Source organism: Pungitius pungitius, chromosome 2 (assembly GCF_949316345.1).
Source record: "Pungitius pungitius chromosome 2, fPunPun2.1, whole genome shotgun sequence".
Lineage (NCBI taxonomy): Eukaryota > Metazoa > Chordata > Actinopteri > Perciformes > Gasterosteidae > Pungitius > Pungitius pungitius.
Genome location: NC_084901.1, coordinates 20,787,518 through 20,810,862, shown reverse-complemented (window position 1 = coordinate 20,810,862; position 23,345 = coordinate 20,787,518). Strand labels below are relative to the sequence as shown.

The 23,345-nt window shown below is 41.7% G+C and overlaps 1 protein-coding gene across 1 annotated transcript in view; it reads left to right on the top strand.

The window, feature by feature from the left end:
* The first annotated feature begins 10,204 nt into the window (after positions 1 to 10,204).
* gfra4b (GDNF family receptor alpha 4b) overlaps positions 10,205 to 23,345 on the top strand; it is a 29,957-nt gene continuing 16,816 nt past the window's right edge. The window contains exon 1 of the mRNA XM_037462482.2: positions 10,205 to 10,628. Coding sequence (XP_037318379.1) covers positions 10,586 to 10,628 — 43 coding nt within the window. The 5' untranslated portion in view covers positions 10,205 to 10,585. The remainder of the gene's footprint in view (positions 10,629 to 23,345) is intronic.

The window sequence follows — 23,345 nt, the reverse complement described above, 5'->3', positions numbered from 1 at the left end:
TCCCGGTAGCTCCTCATATTTGCACCCCGCACTGCAGAGAAGTAGATCTCAGAGCTCGGGTCGCACAACATGCTGTGGGGTTGTGCGCGTAGCCGTTACTGATTTCCCTTGGTCATATTTCTCCTCCCTAGCATCGACGTCTGTTTGAGATGAGCCAATCGACAGGGACTTAGACACGCACTGGGAAATAAGGAAAGTGGTGTTCAGGGAAATCAACCCAATTACAACACGAGACTTAATAAAGCAAAGAGGCAATTTCAACCAATACATCTAATACGTTAAAGAAAAGCTAGATTCGACTTTAAGCATAGGTGACATTAGCTGAAATGCCTTTGTTTTAAGCTTTGAGAGCTCTTATCCGAATTGAAGCCTCTTTGGCTGGTTTAGCCGAAACAAGCTGCCGCCCAGTTTGTTGAACGTGTGCGTGTGAGTATTTTAAACTGGGACTAGGGAATATTCAACGACCTATTCTCCTTATTGAAACAGAAAAAATACCATGAACGTTCTGAATTCAAGTTTACCGCTTTTACCAAAGTAAGGATTAAATGCATTGTTTAACTCCTTGTAAAACTAAATCCAAAAAACTAACAAACAACCTCTAAATGTCATCCCATTAAAATATAATTTCACTCTGTAATGCTTCACGTTGACGTATTAACACTCTATGAACATAAACTTGCTTTAGCAGGGAGCAGTAGTCCGAGCAGATGCTGATTACCGACAACTGGCCGGTTTACGGTAGTGAAGAGAAACTCGGCTGCAGTTTCCTGCAATTGATGTTCTCTTGAACATTTATTTTTGGCCAGTACAGTCACCAACCTTCTTTCAATTCTCAACAGCATAATGAGACCAATTTTCGCCTAAGCTAATGGCTATCACATAATTATCTCAATCAGCGTTGATTGTACCTCCACTTGATCAGCACTTTTATCAAGCACCGCAGGTGAAGGTGAAAAATAACCCTGGATTTGTTCTTTTACTGGTTCGAAAAATATCATAAATCCCCACGGCGACAGTAAATAACACATTCACACAATGATGTAACCCTGTTCACGACTCCTTTGTATCACAGTGCCACTACCTTGAGCCTCCCCGTACACCTACACGCCTGCTTAATAAACCTCCAAAAAAATGTTGAAGTTCACTGCATTTGTTTTTTAGCCAATGAGACGCTCCCTCCATATTCATTTAACCACATGAGAGTATTTTAAGTCTCTATAACAAAATACATTTGTTAATCCTTTTGTGTGTATTCATAAATATTGGGTCTGATTTCATAGAAACCTTCAAAAAAAAAGAGAAAAAATACATGGAGAGTGTTGATTCCCAGCTGATACAGTGAGTCATACGTTTTCATCAGTCTGTGTGCTTTTTTAGTAAAATGTTATGCATATTATATTATATTATACTGTACTTTTAAACTTAAACTCTTCAAACAGTACGAAACGACTGCCATGACACCTTTTCCATTCCACTATATGAATGAATAAATATACATTTCTTATAAGTGTTTACCTCGAAATATTAATGTTACGGTCCTCTAGTAGTCTGCGCAGCCCCTCACCAGACCGCGTCTTCTGCTTCATTCATTATCCAAAAAGGTTTACATGGTGAATAGGTGATAGATACAAGCAAGCAGTATGTAAATAATTCTAATTAATCTAGAAGCAGTGAGCTGTCTCCGCGTATTTCACCGCGTCCGGCCTTGACATGACAGCCAATAATCAAAATGGCAAAAAAAAATCAATGCTTTGAATAGCCTGTGTATTACAAGACTATTATGCAAGTGGCCTTGGTAAGTCAATATAATGGAACCCACACTCAGCTGATTGCAATATTGTAAAGTTACTGCTATATATCTCACGCCAGACGTATAAAATTGTGTGGATTAACGACTAAAACAATGTGTACACTAATTAGAAACATTGATTAGTTCATATACATGTAACGGTATGTGCACATGGTTGTTTTCATAAATCCTGATGGTTTGTGAAAACACAAATCGTAAAGCTTGTTCTATTTGAGGGATTTTTATGAGATATGGAGCCCAGTAGTTGGTGTAGTTATTTATTAAAGCAGGAAGAGATGACACCTCCGGCAGATTGCCTTATTATTCATGCTTGCTTTGCATTATGTGACGTGGTTTTACAATGAAAGTTTATGAAAGCACTACAGTGAGGTGTGTCAAAGTGAGTAAAGTCAAATATCAACAACCATATTTCACACCTAAGACGCTGTGTGCGATACATACTTTATGTGCAGTAAACATATTGTTGCTCGTTATTTTATTCATAATTAATAACTTTAATACTGAAATAAACTAAACCTGTAGGCTGAATAACATACTTACTTAAAAGGATATAATAAATATTTTATTCGATTTCCTGTGTAACACTTTTTTTTTTTTAGGTGACAATTTCAGGAGACAAAACACTTAAATAATAATAAATTGACTTTTCACCTTAAAAGTCAGTCTACCTGTCAGTGAGCCTGGTCGTGGCTAACTTGCTTTCACTTTAATCAGCAGAATATTAAGTTACAGCTACTCACCATCATCTCTCCGATATCATATTGTGAAACACTGATGTGCGGTTGAATGGAAATTGTATTTTAGTAATTTCAAAATAAAGATCAAAGAAAGAAATAAATCAGGAAATATCAATGTTTTCCACTACGATATTGGACCATTTATTAAATTAATTTATTGATCCATATAAATCGTTGCACCTCTAGTAGTTTACCTGATGAAGGCTCAGTCTCCACAACACAGAGTTTACCCAGAATGAGTAGCGAAAAAAAATCTAATCTGAACCACATTGAATGCAAGGTATCCCTTCGCCATAACCTTCATGTCTAATTCATGAAGTAATGTGATACACTGCATACAACATGGAGTTTCTCATAGAGCACAGTACTGTGCAATATTCATGGGCTCCTCCGGCCAGTATCAACAAGCCGAGGCACTGCGAAAAAAAAAAACATACTGAAGACCCCAATACTGCATGATTTGAAGGCTCACATCTCTTTGCCCCAGGACCAAAAGAGTGAATCACACCTTGACAGAGAGGCAGCCTAACATACACCTGGCATGCATCCTTCATATGGCTTTAAACCACAGGAAACAAACAGAGACTATTGTGCAATCAGCCCCTCGGTATACCGTCCCTCCCACAACCCAAAGACGTGCTGGGCTCCGGTTGATTGGTGACTCTAAATGGCCCGTAGGTGTGTGAATGTGAGGGTGAAGGGTTGTGGGTCCGTCTCCGGCCCAATGCTAGCTGGGAAGTGCAAGGTACATGGAGTCGAAGCTTCACAACTCCTCCTCATCTGACAACAAGCAGCTGCCAGATTCCCTGTTAGACAAGAAGTATTATCATACTAACAGGAAGAAGAAAGAACACCTCAATGACACCTCGCAAACCACCGTGTAAGATTCAACAGTCACATCCATCTTTAGTTCCCAACAGCTAATTTCATGAATAACCACTTGGATGTAGCGTGTCTCATTACACATTTGCAGATTTATTTTCTTTCAAAGACAGGCAGCCCGACTTTAACCACTCACTCTGCTGCCTATTAAATAAAGACACACAGTAAATTGCCTCTTCAGCTTGTTCGGGGAGGGGATGAAAGTGATGATGACTTCAAAGACAGAGATTGAATACATTGTGGAAATTGTGCCAAATGCCATATAGACAAACTATAATCAACTATGTGTGTGTGTGTGTGTGTGCGTGTGAGAGTGGAAAAGAAACAATGGGCACTTGTGCCCTTGAATATATTGTTTGACGGGCAATAGATAAAGTGAAAACAATATCAACACGCTATCTGTGAGTAAGTAAGTATCCACTTAAACCCCCTAGAAATAACACTGCAGTTGAGCTGTTTGCTTTACAACCAACATGGAAAAAAAACAGTCGCTCCCCTTTTGACCTTTGCCCTGTCCAGATTTCGCCTCCTCGTCTGGCTAATTGTTTCTTTTCCCCATGGGGATGCACACACACAACTCGCATGGGCAACATCCGTGCAGCGGCGTCGGGGTCAGGTCAGTCTTTAAAGCGCGGTTCATAGCGAACACATTGCAACTGAAATGAGCTCTATCGTTCATTGTTATTGCATGTTGACTGCTCTTTGTATTTCACCAGAAGGGGCTGTGTACGACTTTATTTTCATTGTGCACGACAAAGCTCGGCGGGCTTTTCCTCCAGCTCCATTACTTTCCTACAAATGCCTGTTTATGTTAAAAACTATAAGCTCACATTCTCATATGTGCTGCCTGAGCGAGGCAGTCGGTGGAGACGTTGGTGAAGAATGCTCGGCCTGGTTGTGATTATCAGCCCGGTGTCTGAGGCTGTTAGCTGTGTTAACCAATCTGCTGTAATTTCTTTAAAATGATTACTCCATTAACCCCGAGGCCAACATTGAGCTTACGTGAGGCCTGCGTGGACATAATGCAGCCCTCTCATCCATTTAAATAGATCCAGTAGTATCATATTTCATGGATTCAGAGCAAGCTTTGCGGCATCTGATACAACTTTAAACCCATTCATTAGTTACTCCAACTGGATTGTAAATGTCTCGTTTGCACTAGATTGACGAGCTGCATCAGTAGACGGAAAATAAGAAGTGGATGAAGTCATTTTCTCATAGATTTCTATATAAATTGACCCTCTGATGGCAATTGCAAAAGAATGTTTCCCCATTGAAGGGTTTTTTCATATTTTGGGGAGTTTTTCCTGTGCCGATGTGAGGGTTTCGGGACAGAAGATGTTGCATGTGTACAGACTGTAAAGCCCTCTAAGGCAAATTTGTAATTTGCAATTTTTGGCTATACAAAACAAAACAAAAAGTAAGTTTAAGACACTACTGCATCGGCTGCACTTTTCAGACCCGGTTCAGGTTGCCAAGTGGCAGTAACTGACCATCTCGACAACGTACTGCGTGATGGCTCGATAAGTCCAGACGCTTCTAATATGCACGACCCGACTTGAATTCACTACAACTGGGTCCAAAATGTCCTTTTGTTCTGTCACAGGTCTTCGTGTCACATGTAATACCCACGTGGGTCTGCTCTGATCATTCCACGGATTGTAATGATTGAAGCAGAGCGGAGGATTTTATGTAAACAAGTAATCGTCAGTCATTGTTTCCATTTCCCAAACGTTTTAAGAAAAATGTACGACTTTCTTGGAGAGCATTCTACTGGTTAAACAAACAATTATGATTTGAGCATCCATAGTCCCATGTTTTAAAAGTTTTTCATTTTGGAGCAGAATTTACTTCAAAAGCTTTTAGCTTTTAGTTGTATCATCACTTCCCCCGAACATCTCCTCTGTGCGGTACAGAGCATGAACTCTCATCTCAGTGTCAGAGAAAACCACTAAGTAGTCATTTTTTAAAGTAAAACATCTGCACATTCTAGTACAGACACACACACATATTTGGATTTGAGATTGTCAATCAGGAATCCCACGAGGATGAGTTTTGGATCTCGATGCGTAGAGCTGTTGTTCCAGGTGCCATCTGATTATTTTCGGCCACCAAGAGTGTCAGGAAATCAGTGATAGATGTTGGTGGATAACCTTATCACCCCCTTTAAGCCTACCAAAAAGATAGATGGTCCCCGCTGGAACAAAAAGAAGCGCCATTAATTTAACATCTGGCACAGCCAGTGTAACTTGATCTTTTAGCTTTTCTAAGTCTCTACTAATCTTTAATCACATGAGTGATAATAGCTGAACCCTGAGGTGAAAGAAAGCGATTTTAAAAAGAGGAATACACTGCAGAGGAGCCAAAAGTCAGGAGCAGATGTCCTGTATTCAGTTGAAAGAGAAAGGATGGCAGGGGAAGTGGGGGCATTCGAGTCTTCACTTTGCCTTTTATTGGAAAACGACTTTTCCATTTAGATAATTTGATCTAACAGTTGCTCTATTAATTCACAAGCGTCCTGTCTTTTCCTCCTCGTGTACGTGTCCGCTCATGCATATTTGCGCGTGTTTCTGTTCGCGTCGGCGTGTGTGTGGTCCGAGTTAAAGACACAACTAGGCATCCGCAGAGGAGCAACATAACCTTCGTCGCAGTATGCATGAGACACACCATCTGCTGCAGTGAGAGGTAACGGAGTCACCGTCTGTGCAAATGCACTCCCGTGCAGCCTGGGACCGTTTGAGCACTGCTCTGGTTGGCATGGCACTGGCAGTGAAACACCCTTCTCAGTATGCCATGACTGCATGCACCCAAACTTCTGTGCACCTTTCACAGACACTGGACTCCCTCTTTGTCCACCCACACTGGAGATGACAGAGACTTCATCACGGTGACATAAAAAAAAGGACTCCTCCGCCAACGTTGGCCGTCCTGCAGAAAGTAAAGCTTTAGAAAACCACGAAAAGCCTCGTCAAATAGTTGACGAATGAGACACTGACACATGTGGTGTAGAAGAGGAAAAAAGGTTCTTCAGGTCTGTCCATGGTCTGCTGAATGGGAAAGAACGAGAAAGAGGAAGTGTCCCAGGGGCTCCCGGAGAACAGGAACCACTTTGTCCACAATCAAGTGTAGACATGACATCACTGCCATGGGAGCAGCATGTATGGCCTGATGCTTAGTCATCGGTGGGAATGTTTGAAGGTGCAGAATGAGGCCCTGAAACACATGTGACAAGAATCATTAGGGCTCACAGTAACTCAAACTCTAGTCTCCACTCCACTCGCCCGCCCGAGAGTTGTTTACTTGTGTTTGTCTGTCCGGGCCAAATCAAATATGATGACAAATAAGATGACACGGCGAGAAGAATAAAATATATATATACGTCTTGCAGGAATTACTTCTCGCTGCAGAGTTTCCGTTTGTGTCAGATGATTGACAGTAGAGTGGAGGCACACCCCTAAACAATACTTCTCCACATGTGCAGTGAAGTAATAATGATGAAGGATTTATGTTTACTGTGATGGATTATCCAGCCTGGGAAATGTTGAACGTCTGTAAAACTTGTTTAAAAAGCTGCGCACAAATGAGATGAATTCACAAATGAATGACGGCTAACATCATTTGAAAGAACGACGGCAATGCTCTAATTTCTCAAATTATGCTAATAAGTAAAAAAGAGAAACAATGAGACAACTAATTAAAACTAGAATTGGTGCCTCCGCCAAACAATCAAGTTGAGTTCATTCTCTCTTTAAAATGTCACCTCTTCATCATTTTATCCTACGAGACAAATCATTTGTGTGAAATGTACTAATTAACAAAGGGATTTTTGAGTTATGACCAAAATCATTTTTTGTGGGGTAACAGTGAACTTTGACCCCCAACATCTAATCGGTTCATTCTTGAGTCCAAGTGCATGTCAATGCCGAATTTAAAGAAATGTATTAACAACTCAATAATTAATATCTGAATTGCATTCAGCTGTGTGAGGTCGGGGTCCCCATATTGTGAATGCACCATCCCTCCAATGTCCAAGAGACTGATGGAATGGAGCCTTTGTTGATGTTACAAATTCAACCTGTCCTTTCCTACAATACCAAATCAAAAAACCCGAAAAAAAAGCTTACACGGCATTTGGTGACCTCATGAATTCCATCTTGGCCTCGGCCCAGCTCCAAACTGAATGAGGTTTAATCAGGCCAAATAAATGGAAACACCTGTGATGTGATGTGCAGGAGCTCCAAAAACCTCCGTGGACAAAAATCCCCCGAACTAAGGAAAGAGAGATGCATCATATGGGATGCTCTTCTTTGAAGCGAAAGGGAAATGAGGCCACTGTGCTCTTTGGTTTGTCATGCAGAACTCCGAGGTCTCTATTTGGCAGAGAGCAAAGCTGTTAAATGCCTCAAACAAATACGTACAAAGCCCCTCTCACTCACATAGTTCTGGACCCTTGACAGCAATAATCAGAGGTACAATAACTAATCCCTCGTTAAGGTCGGGTCCACGTGCAGCGGCCAGGTGGGAAATCAATGTACCTTTTTCGTGTAAGAGGAACTGAGAGCTGTCCGTCTCCCATGTTGAAACAGCACATACTATTTATCTTGAAAAAGCTCCTGAAACTCTCGACAGAAACTCGATACCTCCAGGGCAGAATAACTGTGTTTTATGAGCAGGGGCTTTGGTGTAAGAGATTGATTTAAGCCACTTCTCTGCTGAATGAGTATCAGCTCAGGAGATGCAGATCACGAATATGAGGACAAAGAAAGTCGAGCCCCTTCTGCATTCTCATTCTACTGGGAGGGAACCAAAGACTTAAAGGGTTCAGAAGAAAATTAACATTTTCGCTCTCTAATTCTCCCTAAAACGTTGACAAGGCTTTTTTATCCTTGCAACTTTTAATGTTGATTTGAATTACAAATGCAGATGCACAGTGCAAATGTGTACTTTCCCCAAAGCTCCCTATGGCTTTGAGTCTCTCTTTAAAGATTCACAAAGCATTGTCAGAGCCAGGCTTCCCACATTTAAGCACTCCAAGTCCCAACAGAGATGGTAATATAGTGTTCCAAATATTCTCACTGCAAGCTTGTTAGGGAGTTGAAATTACAATCGTTGAGGCGTAAAGACATTTTGCAGTTACAGTCCTTCTGATTTGAGACCTAAGCGGAAAAAACAAGAAGAAAAAAAAAAACAACTTTAAAAATCGAAGTCTTTGGAAATGCGTAATGTTGCCATTTCATGTAAGTCCAGTGAAGCATGATAGTGGGGCGGCCACGAATGGCAGTAAAGATAACACCAGCACGCTGAAATGGCTCTTCAGAGGTCTTCATTGTGTCTTTGCTACACAGCTGGATCATCCTTTTGGACCCCTCTTTGTGCTTTGCAGACACTGACACACGTACAGCACCGTAAGAGCACACACACACAGAGTGTGTCCGTTCGAACATGGCGACCCCTTGTTGTCGGCTCTCCGACAGCGCTTGTTTGCGTGGATCATCTGGAGCCTCCATTAGCCCGTTCGGAGGCAAAATAAACGGGTGAATCAACAAACTCCAAAACCTCCTTTCGACACGCTGATTTTCTCTGCAGACGGACGACTGAACAATGTAATTAACAGGTGTCTGTCTGCATTTCATTGCGTAACCAATTAGAGGTGTGCTGTCAAAATGAATTTGGACTATGAGCTCTCAAACTTTGTGCTCAGGGAACCAGAGATGAAAAAGGTTTGAGTGCCCCAAATCTGCCTCGCCTGAGAGTTTCCTGTATCAATATTAATCTCTTGTTTGATTTTTTCATGCAGTCATCACCTTTAGAAGGGTTATTGGCTAAGCATCGATCTTGACAACTTGGGTCTCACATTTACGCTTTTAACACATTTGATTGGGACTGACCTGAATCAGAAGACTCACATTTCACAACAGAAGCAAAAAGGAAACAATGAATAAGACCAAACTGGACTATGACGTTTCCCCAAGTGAAGACAAATATGCGGCCTAAAATAAACTAGGACAAAATAGGGTTTTAAACACTCCACGCTCCAACTTCTGTTGAAACTCCCAACTCACTTTCCTTTCTAAGCTCTCTGCAGCAAATACACACAGACCCACGCTTCATATCATATAAGCAGAACTCAATGTGTCAGACTGAGGTTATGATGAAGAGAATGGAACCATATATGCATTACCACTGTATTTTGGGGGTAATATTATATTGATTTTATAAGATGAAAAGAAAACCATGGAACCATGGAAATAGAAAAACAATATTATTGAAGACTGTTTATACTAAATCAATGAAGTTTAGAAATGTTGTGCAGGGGAGGGGTGCGCCATGTCCGAATTATATAATAAATTAATTCATATAGATGCATTCAATTGTTAATTACTTTAAAATTTATGAATGGGTTGATTCACCTTTATCTCACCATTATCTAATTATAAGTTACTAACAATTAAAGTGAACAAATAACGGTGTCCTTCTGAGATGTAATGGAGGAATAAAGTAGCAGACAACGGGAATAAGTAAAGCGCACACTGCAAATACATCACTTGAATAAATGTACTTACTTTCCACCAATGGCTATAACACCATAAAAAAAATACCGCGCAGCAGGTTTGGATCCCTATAAATAAAACACGAGGGGCTGAAGTAATAATATATAAAACCCGGCTGCTTTATCGGACTGTTTGACGTCCCTCCCTGCGCAAACTAGTCTCCCTCCCTCCTCCTTCTCTCCCTCCCTCCCTCCCTCCCTCCTTCTCTCCCTCCCTCGCGGCAGCAGTCAGCATCTCTCCAGCAGCGGACCCGAGGACTTCAGCTACCATCTCGACGCGTAACAGAAGGCTCTCTCTCCAACAACAGCGCGCCGCGCAGCGCACGGGACAAACTTCCACCCCACGTCGTTACGCATGGTTCTGGCTTTGCGCAAAAGTGCGATTGTGACACCGCATCAGAAGAACAAAGTGGTGGGATTTTAACAAAATGAGACAGAGCAACAAGAACCTGAAACATTTTTAAGGATTGGTTTTGAAGACATTTATCTCCTTGTGCCGGTGATGATCTCTACGACCATTACAGGATATCTTCCACTTGCCGTGTAACCATACCGCTGAAGGCTACGTGGGTCCAACGCTTCATCTGAAGCTCGCATTTCACAGAGATGGATCTGTGGGGAGTTTATCTGTTTCATCTCATAACTTTAGGTAAGTCAGTACCTTTCTTTCCCCCCAAAAAATTATGAATGTGAGAAAATAATTTAACCTGCCCCACTACATTTTTATTAATCTCATGAAATGAATAACATACAAGGACTTTATCGGTCGTTAACGTGAAGGAGCGCACTTTTGTGTAATTGAATTACTATACAGCTAAAAAGAGGGAACATGGAGGTGTGGATATGTGTGCACGTGTGCGTGGTCGGACGTGTGCACGTATGCATCGAGCGCCTGCGTTTCTGTATGTGTGCACTTGCCAAAACTGACCAAGAACCGCAATTGTTTTCTACTGGGTCAATGTGTGGATTACATGTTTGTGTTGTTGATTACGTATGTTTACTCACTGCAGAATCCTATGTCCACATTTTAGGCTTCATATGATATTTAAACCTTTTCACCCAGTTTTACAAGACTTCAAAGTTTCATCTGACACCTGCATCATTGTATAATCTAGTAAAACCTATGCAGTCATTACTGTGTCACTGAGCCACTGCAATTGAGAAAATCTGGAATATTTTTTTCGTGTGGCAACAATCCTTATGTCTTAAGAGAGGACAACTGCCTGTTTTTGGCACCTTGTCACCATGGTCAAATGAGTCAATCTCAATCCCGCTGCCACAGTCCTAACTGTAACTAATATAATTATCCCCCCACTAATGGCCATTGCTGTGGCAATGATCATTTTCCTTTTAATTAGCACCAACTTTCCTTCTAAACAAAGGCTGGAATATGCATCATGTCTCCACCCTTTATTCCTTAATATCCCATTTGAAAGGTCTTAATTAGGAGTGCCGCAAGAAATACTGAATGGGAAAGAATGCAGTTTGCCTCTTGAAGCTCCTCTCTCTGCAACAGTCACATTTATTTGGTACGATTTGCCTTGTAATGCCTTAGTACAGGCATGTTTAAATGTAATCAATACATTACTGATAAAGCCGGATGCTGATTCTAGGCTGTTTAACCATCTGCTCAAATCAATTAGCCAACACCAAACCGCAGAGGGTCAGAATTTGGTTGGATGACTCAAATCTATTCATGTGCCGTTCTTGGCGGTTTCTGTGACTCCCAAAGCTCAATGTGGAATAAAAACCAAACTCAAACATTTTGTCCAGCTCCCCGAGCTGCTCTATAGCCAACACTGAGGGATCCCAAAAATCTCCACAGTGTTGGTGCCTGAGAAAATGCCATCATAAAACTCATATCTCAGCTGCAGTGCACTTTTGGGGGGCATTGTTGGATTGTATTTTGTAAGTATCCACAATTATTGTGACGTGTCGAAGGGAAAGAAAGATTAATCAGTGATGAAACTGATATTAGGTTGCTGCTCTAGAATATTCGTATGGACGAGATAACAGTTGTCCTTTACATCAACCAATATTTCTACAGCAATACACATGATCCACGTCGGTCAAAAGGTAAAACGTGGACGATTTTCCGGTCCCGACAAAGACATTAATCTAGCAGAAGGTCGGTTCGTACATTCAGAAGAAAAAAACTGGAACTCTACTGCCTCCACCGGTGTGATAAAAAGAAGAAATCCAAGGCAAGTAGTTGACTGTCCCGAGCCTTGATCTTATCTGAATGATAAATGCGCACCGGGACTCACATTGACAGATCCACACAGAGGCTCCAAATGAAATATAATTAAGCACAACTGTGCAGTGTAAGTCTTTTTGTGAATATAAGCATGTTCCTGCCACATCAACTTAAAATGGCGAAAGCGCACAACCGCCACTTCATGACCATTTTTATTAAGTCTCAATTGTAGCGAGGGGTGATTGCATTTGTTATTAATGGGTCCGACTGAAAGCCTGAGGTGTGATCTCTTGTGGGTTTAAAAAAACGAAGCAGCTGACGCCGAATCGTAAATTAGGTAATAACTTTAATAACTTTCTTAATGATTACATTTTTCTGATTAGGCTTGGCATAGATTTTTAGTTTGTCTTCAGATCTTTGGTAATAACCTCCTTCCTCATGCTTTTGAAGTGCAACACCGACCAGCCTCACCCTACCATCAAGCTATATGTTTTGATTTAATGTCTTTGACATTGTGGGATATGACCTGTGTCTTTAATGGAGACAGATAAGTACTGCCAAGCATGCTATTACCTGGCATATTGGCTGGCCTCTTGTAGGGGATTTGTCATGAATCTCATTTGAAGCATGCAGTACCAGCGGCGGACACGAGGCCCATCGCAAGCTTAAGCTGTCTCCATGCGCAAGGGACAGTTCTATTGTCCTCCTGGTAAAGAACTGACTTTATGGTCACTTTTAGATATTTTTGTGACTCAGAAGAGCAAAAATATTGATTCCAAGCAAGGAACTGATACCTTTTTCCATTTCTTAGTGACTGCACCCTCTAACGTATACTTCATAATTTGGACTGACTGTGGGGAAAGTGTAGCCTGCCTCCAGACCTCTTTGCCTTCAACAACATTGGCAGCTCAGTGTGATTATCAAAGGGAATGTTATTAAGAAAAAAGTGCTTTCCATTCATTTGTAGCACAGCCTACACAGGGAAAGGCTATTCAGCTGGACATGAAGGTAAAATCAGTCGTGGGACAATTGAAGATTGAACATTTCAGTGCCTACTGGTGAATGAATGACCCACACACCGTTTCTAAATGAGCCGAAAACAGATCTTCGACATTTCTGGACTGACAGTTTCTTGTGACGTCTTTGGCGACATACATTGATTTATTCTGCAAGTTGATACAAGCCAAAACATGTTCAGCTGATATTGACTTAGGTCTAGTCATCTGAAGTTTGTGCTTTAAATTAAAAGGGTTTTGAGGCCTTGTTATACACTGTAGTAAACAGGTGAGGAAACAACAGGAAAATGTTATGGATTCTTGCATAAATAATAGCTGCATTAATGACTTAATGCATCCGTCCTAATGGGAATAAAATGTTGGGATGCAAGTTTCCCATCTAAAGCCTATCAATATCTGCGAGGAACATTCCCTCGCCGGCAGAGCTGGGGGGTTAAAAGCTTTCGAGACACAATGGCTGTTGCACTTTTCCTGTGTGCTGCCTCAGTTCTCCTGTCATCGTCAGAACCCTTCAAAAGGGCTTTGTGTGAGGTTTTAAAATATGCTGTTGTCCTGCCACATTGCTATAGATCCGGTGCCAGTCAGACAGATGGATCTGGCCTTTAACAGTGACAGTATTCCATTTCCGACATAATCACCAGCCTACGATATTAAACTATAATCACTTCCATTAGCACATGAAGTTGCTCACAGTTGAACGGTATTAAAGACTGAAGCAAGCAGGGACATCGTATGGGCCCCAGCCGGAGGGGGGGCTAAAGCCAAAGATGCAGCAGTGATCAGGCGTGATGAGTGTGGATGAAAAATAAATTAGTCTGAGTGTAAAGAACTAATCCATTGTTGCAGTCGAGTGCCTCGAGTTATACCACTGTATGTGTTTACATTTTAAGATTCATGGGATTAACGCCACTCTATTAGGACAAGATGACCAGCAACAAGTGATGGTGGGACACGGAATACGACTCTTGTCTATATTTCATGTCTTAAGAGGGTTGCCAGTAAAAATAGGACAGACTTTAATTGGGAGTTACAATACATGGTAGAAGCTGTGAGAAGCTTTTTGTTTAACCATCCATATTAATTCCTTTTACCTCTTGTCCAACTGTCTTCATGGAGGCAAAGGTTTAGTGAAATCTAAAAAATAAAACCAACTTCTTCAACAGTTTCCTCCTCATAGTTTTACATACATGTATTAAACATTCCTGGACTGTTAACATTTGTTGGGTACCTAACGACTATAAAGTAAAATCTGAAAAGAATCGCTGCAGAGAACATATGAATGAATTCTGGATTAGAGCTGTTAAACTGTTTTCCATCATTATATGTATTCAGGTTATTTTAAGGGGGGTCTGAAATTGGGCTCTATGATGCAACAAGGTCATCCTTAGCAAACTGCCACCGACATCTGGCGAGAGAACCCCGCTGCAGTTAAAGCTGGAGGATCATTCAAGCTCCTGGGAGATGCTTTGTTTTATTTGGGACACATTTGATACTTTGTGGTTGTGAATCAAACTAGCAAAAGGCATATTTGGTTTTGCTTGATTTAAATGTACTCTGTGAACTGCTGAAGAAACAGTACGTTTCACAATAATAAAAAAAAAAAAACTATGGAAAGATGTTGATGTTCAGTTACCTGGAGATGCCTCAGGATTTAAGTCAATTTAACCTTATGGATGGACATGCTTTACTATATATTCTCATTATATGCAGTATCTGCTTTCACCAAATCACCCTCCCCCCCTTCTCTTTGGCAGTCACAACACGACCCTCAATTATCATGTTTCTGGTAAGTGTCCAGGATCTCGCTCTGGTCCTCTGCTAAATGTAAGACGGTGCCCTGTGTTACGCCGGTGGGCGTTTTCACTAGTGAGACAGGGAGAGACTGCAAACAGCCTTTATATGTCTGATGCCGGTCCCCCAGATGCAAGAAAAACAACACCCGTGGTCATTATCTAACTCAAGTGACAGGGATTTATCCACACGCTGGCTTTCCTTCAATCGGCATAATACACAAGGCTCCAGCTAGGTGAACAGCATCTCCCTCTCCATTAGACCTGTTAGGATATGGAGAAAATGTTTCTGATGTAACGGACATAAAGTGGCCTCTGAGGGCCAAACAGAGGCTTGTTAACTCGCAGCCGGTCGGTGGTTATCCAGAGAGAAAGTCGGATCCAGACAAGAAGGCACAACCCCATTGTGACACAATTTCCAACCTAAGCTGCACTTCCTTTCTTCTTGTAGTATTTCCGGGCTCCTTTCTCTAGTTAGCTGAGGTGTGTAATTAGTATTTGCATCATACACCAGACCTGCAAATCGACCACTGACGGAGTGGGCATACCTTTTTCTTTTTTTAAAAATCCAATTATTAATAATTTGCAGATGTACAAAGAGCAGCAGGACAACAGCAACAAAACTGCAGCTTTTGAGACATTCAAAGACGAGCAGACACTTTAGTGTCAACACCTGGGCTCTGTCATATTTGGACCTAATAACCCTTCTGTCACTTTAAAGCTCCTTTTTGATTAATGAAGTGACATTTCTGACTTGCTGGCATTAATAACCACAGGGTTCAGACTGTGAAAAGACTTTTCAATGAACCAGTCATCTGTTATTTCCCCCCCCCCCCGGACAGGAATAACTTCCTTTTTCTGCTTTCTAATTATCCTGCAGTGAAGAGCTACTTGATCCCACAGAGGTCTGCTTTTTTGGGGAGACATTTTTGTCTGATTTTTCCACTTCTCTCAGCGAATGAGGGATGCGGCGTCCTCGTTGACTCACAGGTTGTGCGACAGGCAGGATGCATGAGCTCACTAACTGCGCTTTTTGATATCTGTGGCTGTGCATGTGTACCATGTGCTTCAATATTGTTTTTTATTTAATTGAAATGAGTACAACCTCAACCGTAGTGCAATTAAATTACGTTACATTGTTTACATGCGCAGACAAGTGAATTACACGGCAGTTCAGCCAGTAAATGGAATAGTTTCTTATCAGCATTTCCAGAGTACACCATATAACAGCAGAGCGACGGCACCAAGCAGTTTTTCACTGGAATTAATTTGGCATCTTTATGCCTGGGAGGAGCTCTTCAGTTAATCAAATCAGTGGGATAAGTTTATGGTTCCCCTCGTAGCCACAATAAAAAAAAAGAAGAAATGACTGGAAATGCGTGTTTGCACCATGTCAATTAAATGATTCTCTAAACAATAAATATCATTAGAAATTGAAATAGCAAAAGCTCGCAGCGATCCATGAGACATCTCGGGCTGCGTTTCCTCAGTCCGAACCACGAGGCCACGTCCCCTATCGCATCAGTAGTGCTACTGTGGAGCCCGCCAGGAGAAAAGACTTCAGATATCATCTCTGTGAAAATTATGTTGAGGGTCCCTCAGGTGATACAATCATGCTCAAACTGATTTTGCTATATATATATATATATATATATATATATATATATAATTCAAACCCCCACAATAAATACAAAAATAAGTCTTTAATGATAACAGCAAAAGTTTTATCAAGACTTCAGAATCTGTTGCTGATGGTTCTGACAACATGCCATTTTCTATGCAGTTCAAGTTTTTTTTTTTCTACTTGTCATATATCACATTCTCTTTTGTTTACTTATTATTCCAAAAACGTGGACCAGTGGCTCATAGACAAAAAACTAACATCACAACAATGCCATGGGTCCAAATCATATATGACTTGGATAGACTTTCACCAACCCAGAGCTTGTCTGCTTGCACAGCAGTGGTCAGAAGACGGAGCGTTGATTGGCTGCTGTCCCACTGGAGCGCCGTGTTTTGCCTTCTTACACAAGATGAACAGATCCTTGGCGTCGATGTGCTTGAGGTTTTGAGAGATGCGGCCTACAAGTGAACTAAAGACCTGAAGTGTCCACTTTAACAGGCTCACGTCATGACGTATGTGGCGTTACATCAAAAGTAGCCTTGAAGGTAGCAGAGGTATGTTATCATGATGTTTGGGTTTGAGGAATGCACCTTTTCATATTCAACATAAACACAAGACTCGTTTAATAACCTGTAGAATGGAATGTCAGTTATGGCAAACATCTTATCCATCTCTGGTGTGAAGGGCCACAGAGTGTTTAGTTTGGACTGGACTGGATATATATTTGGCTCGAGTACATTGTGCACCGCCAGGCAAAGCGTTGGTTAGTCGACATGCTGCGCTGTGTAACGTTGTAATGTGCAGATGACACGGAGTGCTGCTCGATTCCTCCAGCGTCCGAGGCAGCAGACAAGAGCCGGCTGGAGGGAACCTGTCTGTGTGAGCTGCAGTGGATTTACAGCATCAGAGGATGCCACGTCCCTTCATCACTACCGCATTCATTATGTCACACGCGGGGGAATGAGGCGGCCAACCACTTGCCAATTCTGCGCACGGAATATTTTACGTATACGTATACCGAACCGTGGTCGATTAGTTATTCAGTCTTTGTTCACTTGTCAGGGTCATTTTGCAGCTTCAATATTTGTTAGGATTTTAGACTCACACTCAATGAAAACCCAAATTGACGTGCCTCATTGGAAGCGCCAATACCACAGAGCTAGCAGCATTTTAGGAAAACGTTGCTACATATTATATCAGTGGGGTCTGGTGGATTTTCAGTTATGTTCAGTCCTTTCAGTTTCAGTAATCATCCCAGGATAATTCAATATATAGTATATATATATATTATATTTAGTATATTCTCATTTTTTGGAGTTGTGCTGGGGATGGGCTCTATGTCACATTTTTTGTGTGCTTGCCCATTTACCCCAAAAATGCATACTTCAAAACGATGCTGTCTGTGTGTTTGAAAGCTTCTTATTTAAACATTAATGGAGATAAGCAAGCTTTGTTATTCTTACATGTGGATTGAAACCTTGGTTAGCCTGTTCTTCATCCACAACTTTCTGCAACGCGGCAGCACTTCACATGTCTCATTATCGGCCAACATGTGACAAGAAGTTGGCCCCGATTGGAGAAGCCTTCGACTCTGTCCCCACTTGTCGATCCGAATCCCTTTCACTCGCCGTGCCTTGTTAGGTACTAATTAATTGGATCAAGAGAATGCCACTAAGCGTTTGACTGCTCCGTGTGAGTGATAGCTGTGAAACCAGAGCCACGTTCTCATGGATATGTCTCTGGAGAAGAACCCCTCCGTATCACGGCCATTGACTCTCTGCCACACACGGGGTGGGGGGGGGGGGGGGGATCAGCTGTCGGAACGGGGCGGCATTTATTGTGAAGCTGTCGCAGGAAACGCTACGCAGTCGTCACAGTGTCGAAACCACAATTGTTGTTTTAGAATGAGTCGACTACAGTGTTTTCCGTGTGTTGGTTTTGTTCATTTTTTCATCACTTTTTACTGTACTACCAACTGCGATGTCTGCACTGTGGATAGATAAGATCTTCTCAACATTCCTTAAAATATGAGCTTGATTTAAAAAGTAGTCTGTGACACTATGAAACAAGCCAAGCTGTTCATGAAGATGAATTCAACAATGAGCCTTTCTTGCAAATGAAGAAAAACAGGACTAGTTGTTCGCCTGCTAAGGAAGACTTGACTGCTGTAATCGATGTTCTTTGGCCAGCAGTGCCGCAAAAGGTGTGATGTCGGGGGGGGGGGCTTGTTGGCACCATTGTGTGTTTAGGATGCTGATCCATTGCCTCGCAGAACCACACAGAGTCCGGACGTTGGCGCCCTTCTAACCTGGGAGCAACACCTGTTTGGGGTCACGGGGAGAACAACATATGGTGATGTTGTGCAATACCGCAGGTCATGTAGAAGCTGATGTTGCTCTCTTCAAACCATTGCAAGGCCACAAGACAATTCAACCCTAGTGTTAGAAAACAAAGGTCGTTTCGGAGGGAATATCTCGCTCTAAGTATGTCTTGCATTAGGTTGTGCAGAGGCACAAGACAAAGGACCACACACTGGGATTAACACTTGGACTAATTGTTTTTTAGTCCACTGATGTCACTGTTGTTCATTTTCAAGTGTGAGTAATGTACCTTTAGATACGCTGTTAATTACTTTTGTCAGGTCATCTCATAGGTCTTCTCCCTTAAACATTCGGTCTCGTCATCCTTGAGGCTGGACTTTCAGCGGCAAAGTCTATTTACGATCAAGCAGGTTAATCACATTAATCTGCCAATATACATTCATTTTTTAAAACAGATCCACACAGCAGGAATCCTTGAACAGGTAGCAGTGGGTGCGACATACATTGCATTCAGTATGAGCCGGCTTTGACAGTCTTCGTACTCAGGGACAAAGGAAAGTAAGGAAAGCAATCTATGTGATTATCATACAAATGGCAATGCAGCACACAACAAAGTCGAGTAATGTAACATACTGCCGGTGAATAGGTGCACGGGCTGCACCGGGGGAAAGCAACTGAGATAAGGGGTTAAATCTCTACTATTGTCCTTTCCAGCATTGTTAATGACATTCATTAAAGTCATAAAGGGGAGATGCACATATGATCAGGCCTATTCAACGTGTGTTAAACACATAAATAGCTGCAATGATTTAATCATGATTGTTAATTAACAAAGATGATCAAACAGTGTGGTTCCACATTCTTCAGTTACACTAAAATACATTGAATAATGGCCAAAGTTAAGGTTCTCTTTAAACTCTTTCCATTTGCATGTTCCCTCTTCTTCTAGCACACTGGTGTTTCTTATCTTTCTATTTTTTAATCTTTTTTTTTCTTTCTTCTTTTTAACAGCATTTAAAGTTTAATCACTAAATGCATTTGCTTCTCTGATAAAAAAAAGCCAGTTCACAACAGCAGCATCCAACTTACATCCCACAGCTTATCCCACAGTAGCTGTGGGTAGCTGATTATCCCTTTCTAAATGTTCTCATCATAACTTCAATGATGATTGAAGCAGAGAGCACTCCTAATGTAACCGTACTATCGGCTAGTGCTGTAGCCGCCAGCTATTTCAATGATTTTCTATATACCATTAAAAAATACTCCAATTTAATATTTTGCTTTAGGAAAGTCTCCAACTAATGTCATGACATTTAAGATATCTCAATTGTAATGTTAAGTTAAACTCCAGTGTCTCTCCAACCTCATTTTAGTGCAATTAGCTTTACCTAAATTAGCCATCTCCAGAGTATTTGTGTTCATTGGTTCATTTGTTCAAGTCAAGGTAACGCATATTGACACCTTCCGTCAATTTCAATTGTTTCTAATAGTGCGATAACGAAAATCTCCAAAGGATGCTCCGGACACAAAGTAGACAACAAGCACCGTTTTCTGTCATTTATAATGTGAGCAGCACAAAACGCGGCATAAGCCGCTTTATGGCTAAAAACAGAAATCACATCAACACATTGACCCAGCACAGACACAATATCATAGACCGTATTAATTGCTTAATCGCTATTATTTTTAGAATCTATTTGAATTGGCTTGAATGATCAGTTGCTGCAGACCCACTCTGCTGTAGTGCATGGTTCAACCAGGAGAATTTAAGAGCCCCAGCCGTGAGTCACCTAACCCTAACTCTGCAGAGAGTGATTGGGAGTTTTACTTCTGGAAGCAGTGGTGCCTCAGATCCCTCTTTCAACCGTGCAACTTTATTACCACTGGTATCGGGTAGAGAAACCAAAGGAAACAATATCCACAAAAACCAAATGCACCATGCTGTATAAAGAGTGTAATTTGTCTTTTTAAAATCCCTTTAACTGATGGAGGCCGTGTCAGGTATGTCTGTATGTATGTAATGTTAGTACTTCAAATGCATTTAGTCATTCTACTAGATACACACATTGTTATGTGACAAGTTTTAGGTTCTTTACTGTCACTACAATGTAAGTAAATGTAATCTAATGTGTAATGAAGTTTTCTATCTAATTATACTCTAACTAGAATCCTATCTGTTGGACTGAATAAGGATGAATTTCAGAGATGGAATTAATTAGGACATTGTAATGGTGTATTGCCAGTGAAGTTAAATTGAAGTGACTGATTACAATCATTTCCTGCACAGCCTTGCTTTTGTTTTACAAACTGACAGAAATGTCAAATTGTGCTTTGGTCTGAGTAATGGGTAGCGGCTTCAGTGGGACGTTTCTGTTTACGATAAACAGCAAATAGAGGACAAAGCTTTAGAAGCTAGTCTCACAAACAATGTTCATCACTAGAAGAAAGAGAGAGAGAGAGAGAGAGAGAGAGGACGTTTATATAGTAACTGTGAAAACATCGTCAAGCTGTTTTATATATATATATATAAAAAAAAATATTGGAACACATCATAGCGTCAGTTTATTTTGAATTTGAATCAAATTTGAATTTCCATTGAAAAGAGCATAATGTTAGTCCTGAAAATGTTAATGAGCTCTTGTCCTTTTCCAATTTGAGGGAGCAAACAGTGTGCGTCCACTGCATGCGTCCACGACTCTCGCTTGCCTAAATCATCTAAAATGATTTAAATTTTTTTTTAAAGATAAGCAATATGTGTTGGCCAATACTGATACTGCAGCAGGTAACCACAAATATATCAATACATGGAATGTCTAATACTCTACATTTGATATTTGGATGGATGACAAAGACAAAGACAAAGAAAATTCAAGACGCAATTAAAATGCACATGAATCATGAACAGAGGGTTTAATAGCTTCTTGAAAAAAACGAAAATGCCACACGCTATGTTAGAAATCACTCTTGTGACATGCTAATGTGGAGAGGCTTCACTGTGATCCGATCCTCGGTTTTTTCCTGCGGCTCAACACATGGAGTCGAGAGGGTGTGTCGGTAACCACAGGGTCGATGGTTGGATGTCCCATGCTGAGGTGTCCCCTGAGCAAGACACCCAACGCCTAACTGCTCCCCGGGCGCCTTTGTGGCAACGCAATTCTTCTGCTGTGTGGGACGGGTTAAATGCAGAGAATGAATAGAGCATACTAGGAGATATCCATAATTTGCTTGTTTAGTAATCGCCGGTGTCAAACCTGGACCTTCACATGTCTCTTATGCCTCTGTGACCTTCCATCTGAGTCTTTAAAACAATGAATCCCAAAACAGCCGCGAAGCTGCGCAGCCACTGCAGACCACTGTGCTAGTCCCACGGGTCGGGCATGATTGACAGAGTCCTGAGCTCTGGAGTCGATCTTAATAGGCTAACATCTGCTCACGCTGACCCTCGTTTCGCTTTTTGTCATCTTAGTGTTGACTCCGGGTGAATGATAATTTCCCTCCTGCACTGATATTCTTGAGTGAAGTGATTTGTGTGAAGAGGCCAATTACAAAAGTGTGCCGTGTCCATCTGGACACATCAAATCGGAAGAAATGAAGCAAAAGATTTATTTACAAAAAACATGTTGCCATGTTGCAACACTTTATCCCAGCGAAGGCAAGGAGGCAATCAGCTGAAAAGCTGCAAAGATTCACGAGTGAGCTGCTCTCATCGCGTCTGCAATTTTTCAACACGACAGACGGGTGTGAAGGACTGGAGGCATGCTGGGAGTTTGAGCAAACGCTCAGGACTCTGCTGGTAAAGATTCTCATCAGTAAAAGTGCCCATCAATCATCATAGAAATGTGTGCCCCACCCCTCTCCACCCTTGTAATGACTCTTGAGCGACAGCAGCAGCTGGTCGGTAATACGGTCTTGCCACAACATCAGACCCGACAGAGGGATAACACTTAATCACTTAAAGGCAACGCTGCTACTGTTCTCCCCAAACAATCTCCTTCCCCTTTTGTGGGAACGTTGGGGGAAAAAAGGGGCCACAAAGGGACTCCGTGGTCCTTCTCCCCCGAGCCGCACTAACCGACCGGGTTGCTCTGTAACTGAGACCCTGTATTTTGAGCAGTCCCATCATTCGTCGCGCCCTATTTGGCCCCGCTCGGCGGCGCGGAGGGCCGCGGCCAGCATTTTTGGCGCGGGGGAGAAAAACACGATGTGCCGTGCCCTGCCCCTCTGCAAGCAAAGGACGATATGCCGATAAGTTAATTGCGGCCATCACACACCGATAGCCGAGGCACTCATAATGTCACCGTTTCCAAGTGAAGATAAAGCTGCACTCGTTGTGTGACATTGAGACTGAACTTGACGGCCCTTCACACCGACAATACAAATTGGCCTGCTACAAAAGAGAGAGAGAGAGAGGGAAGTTT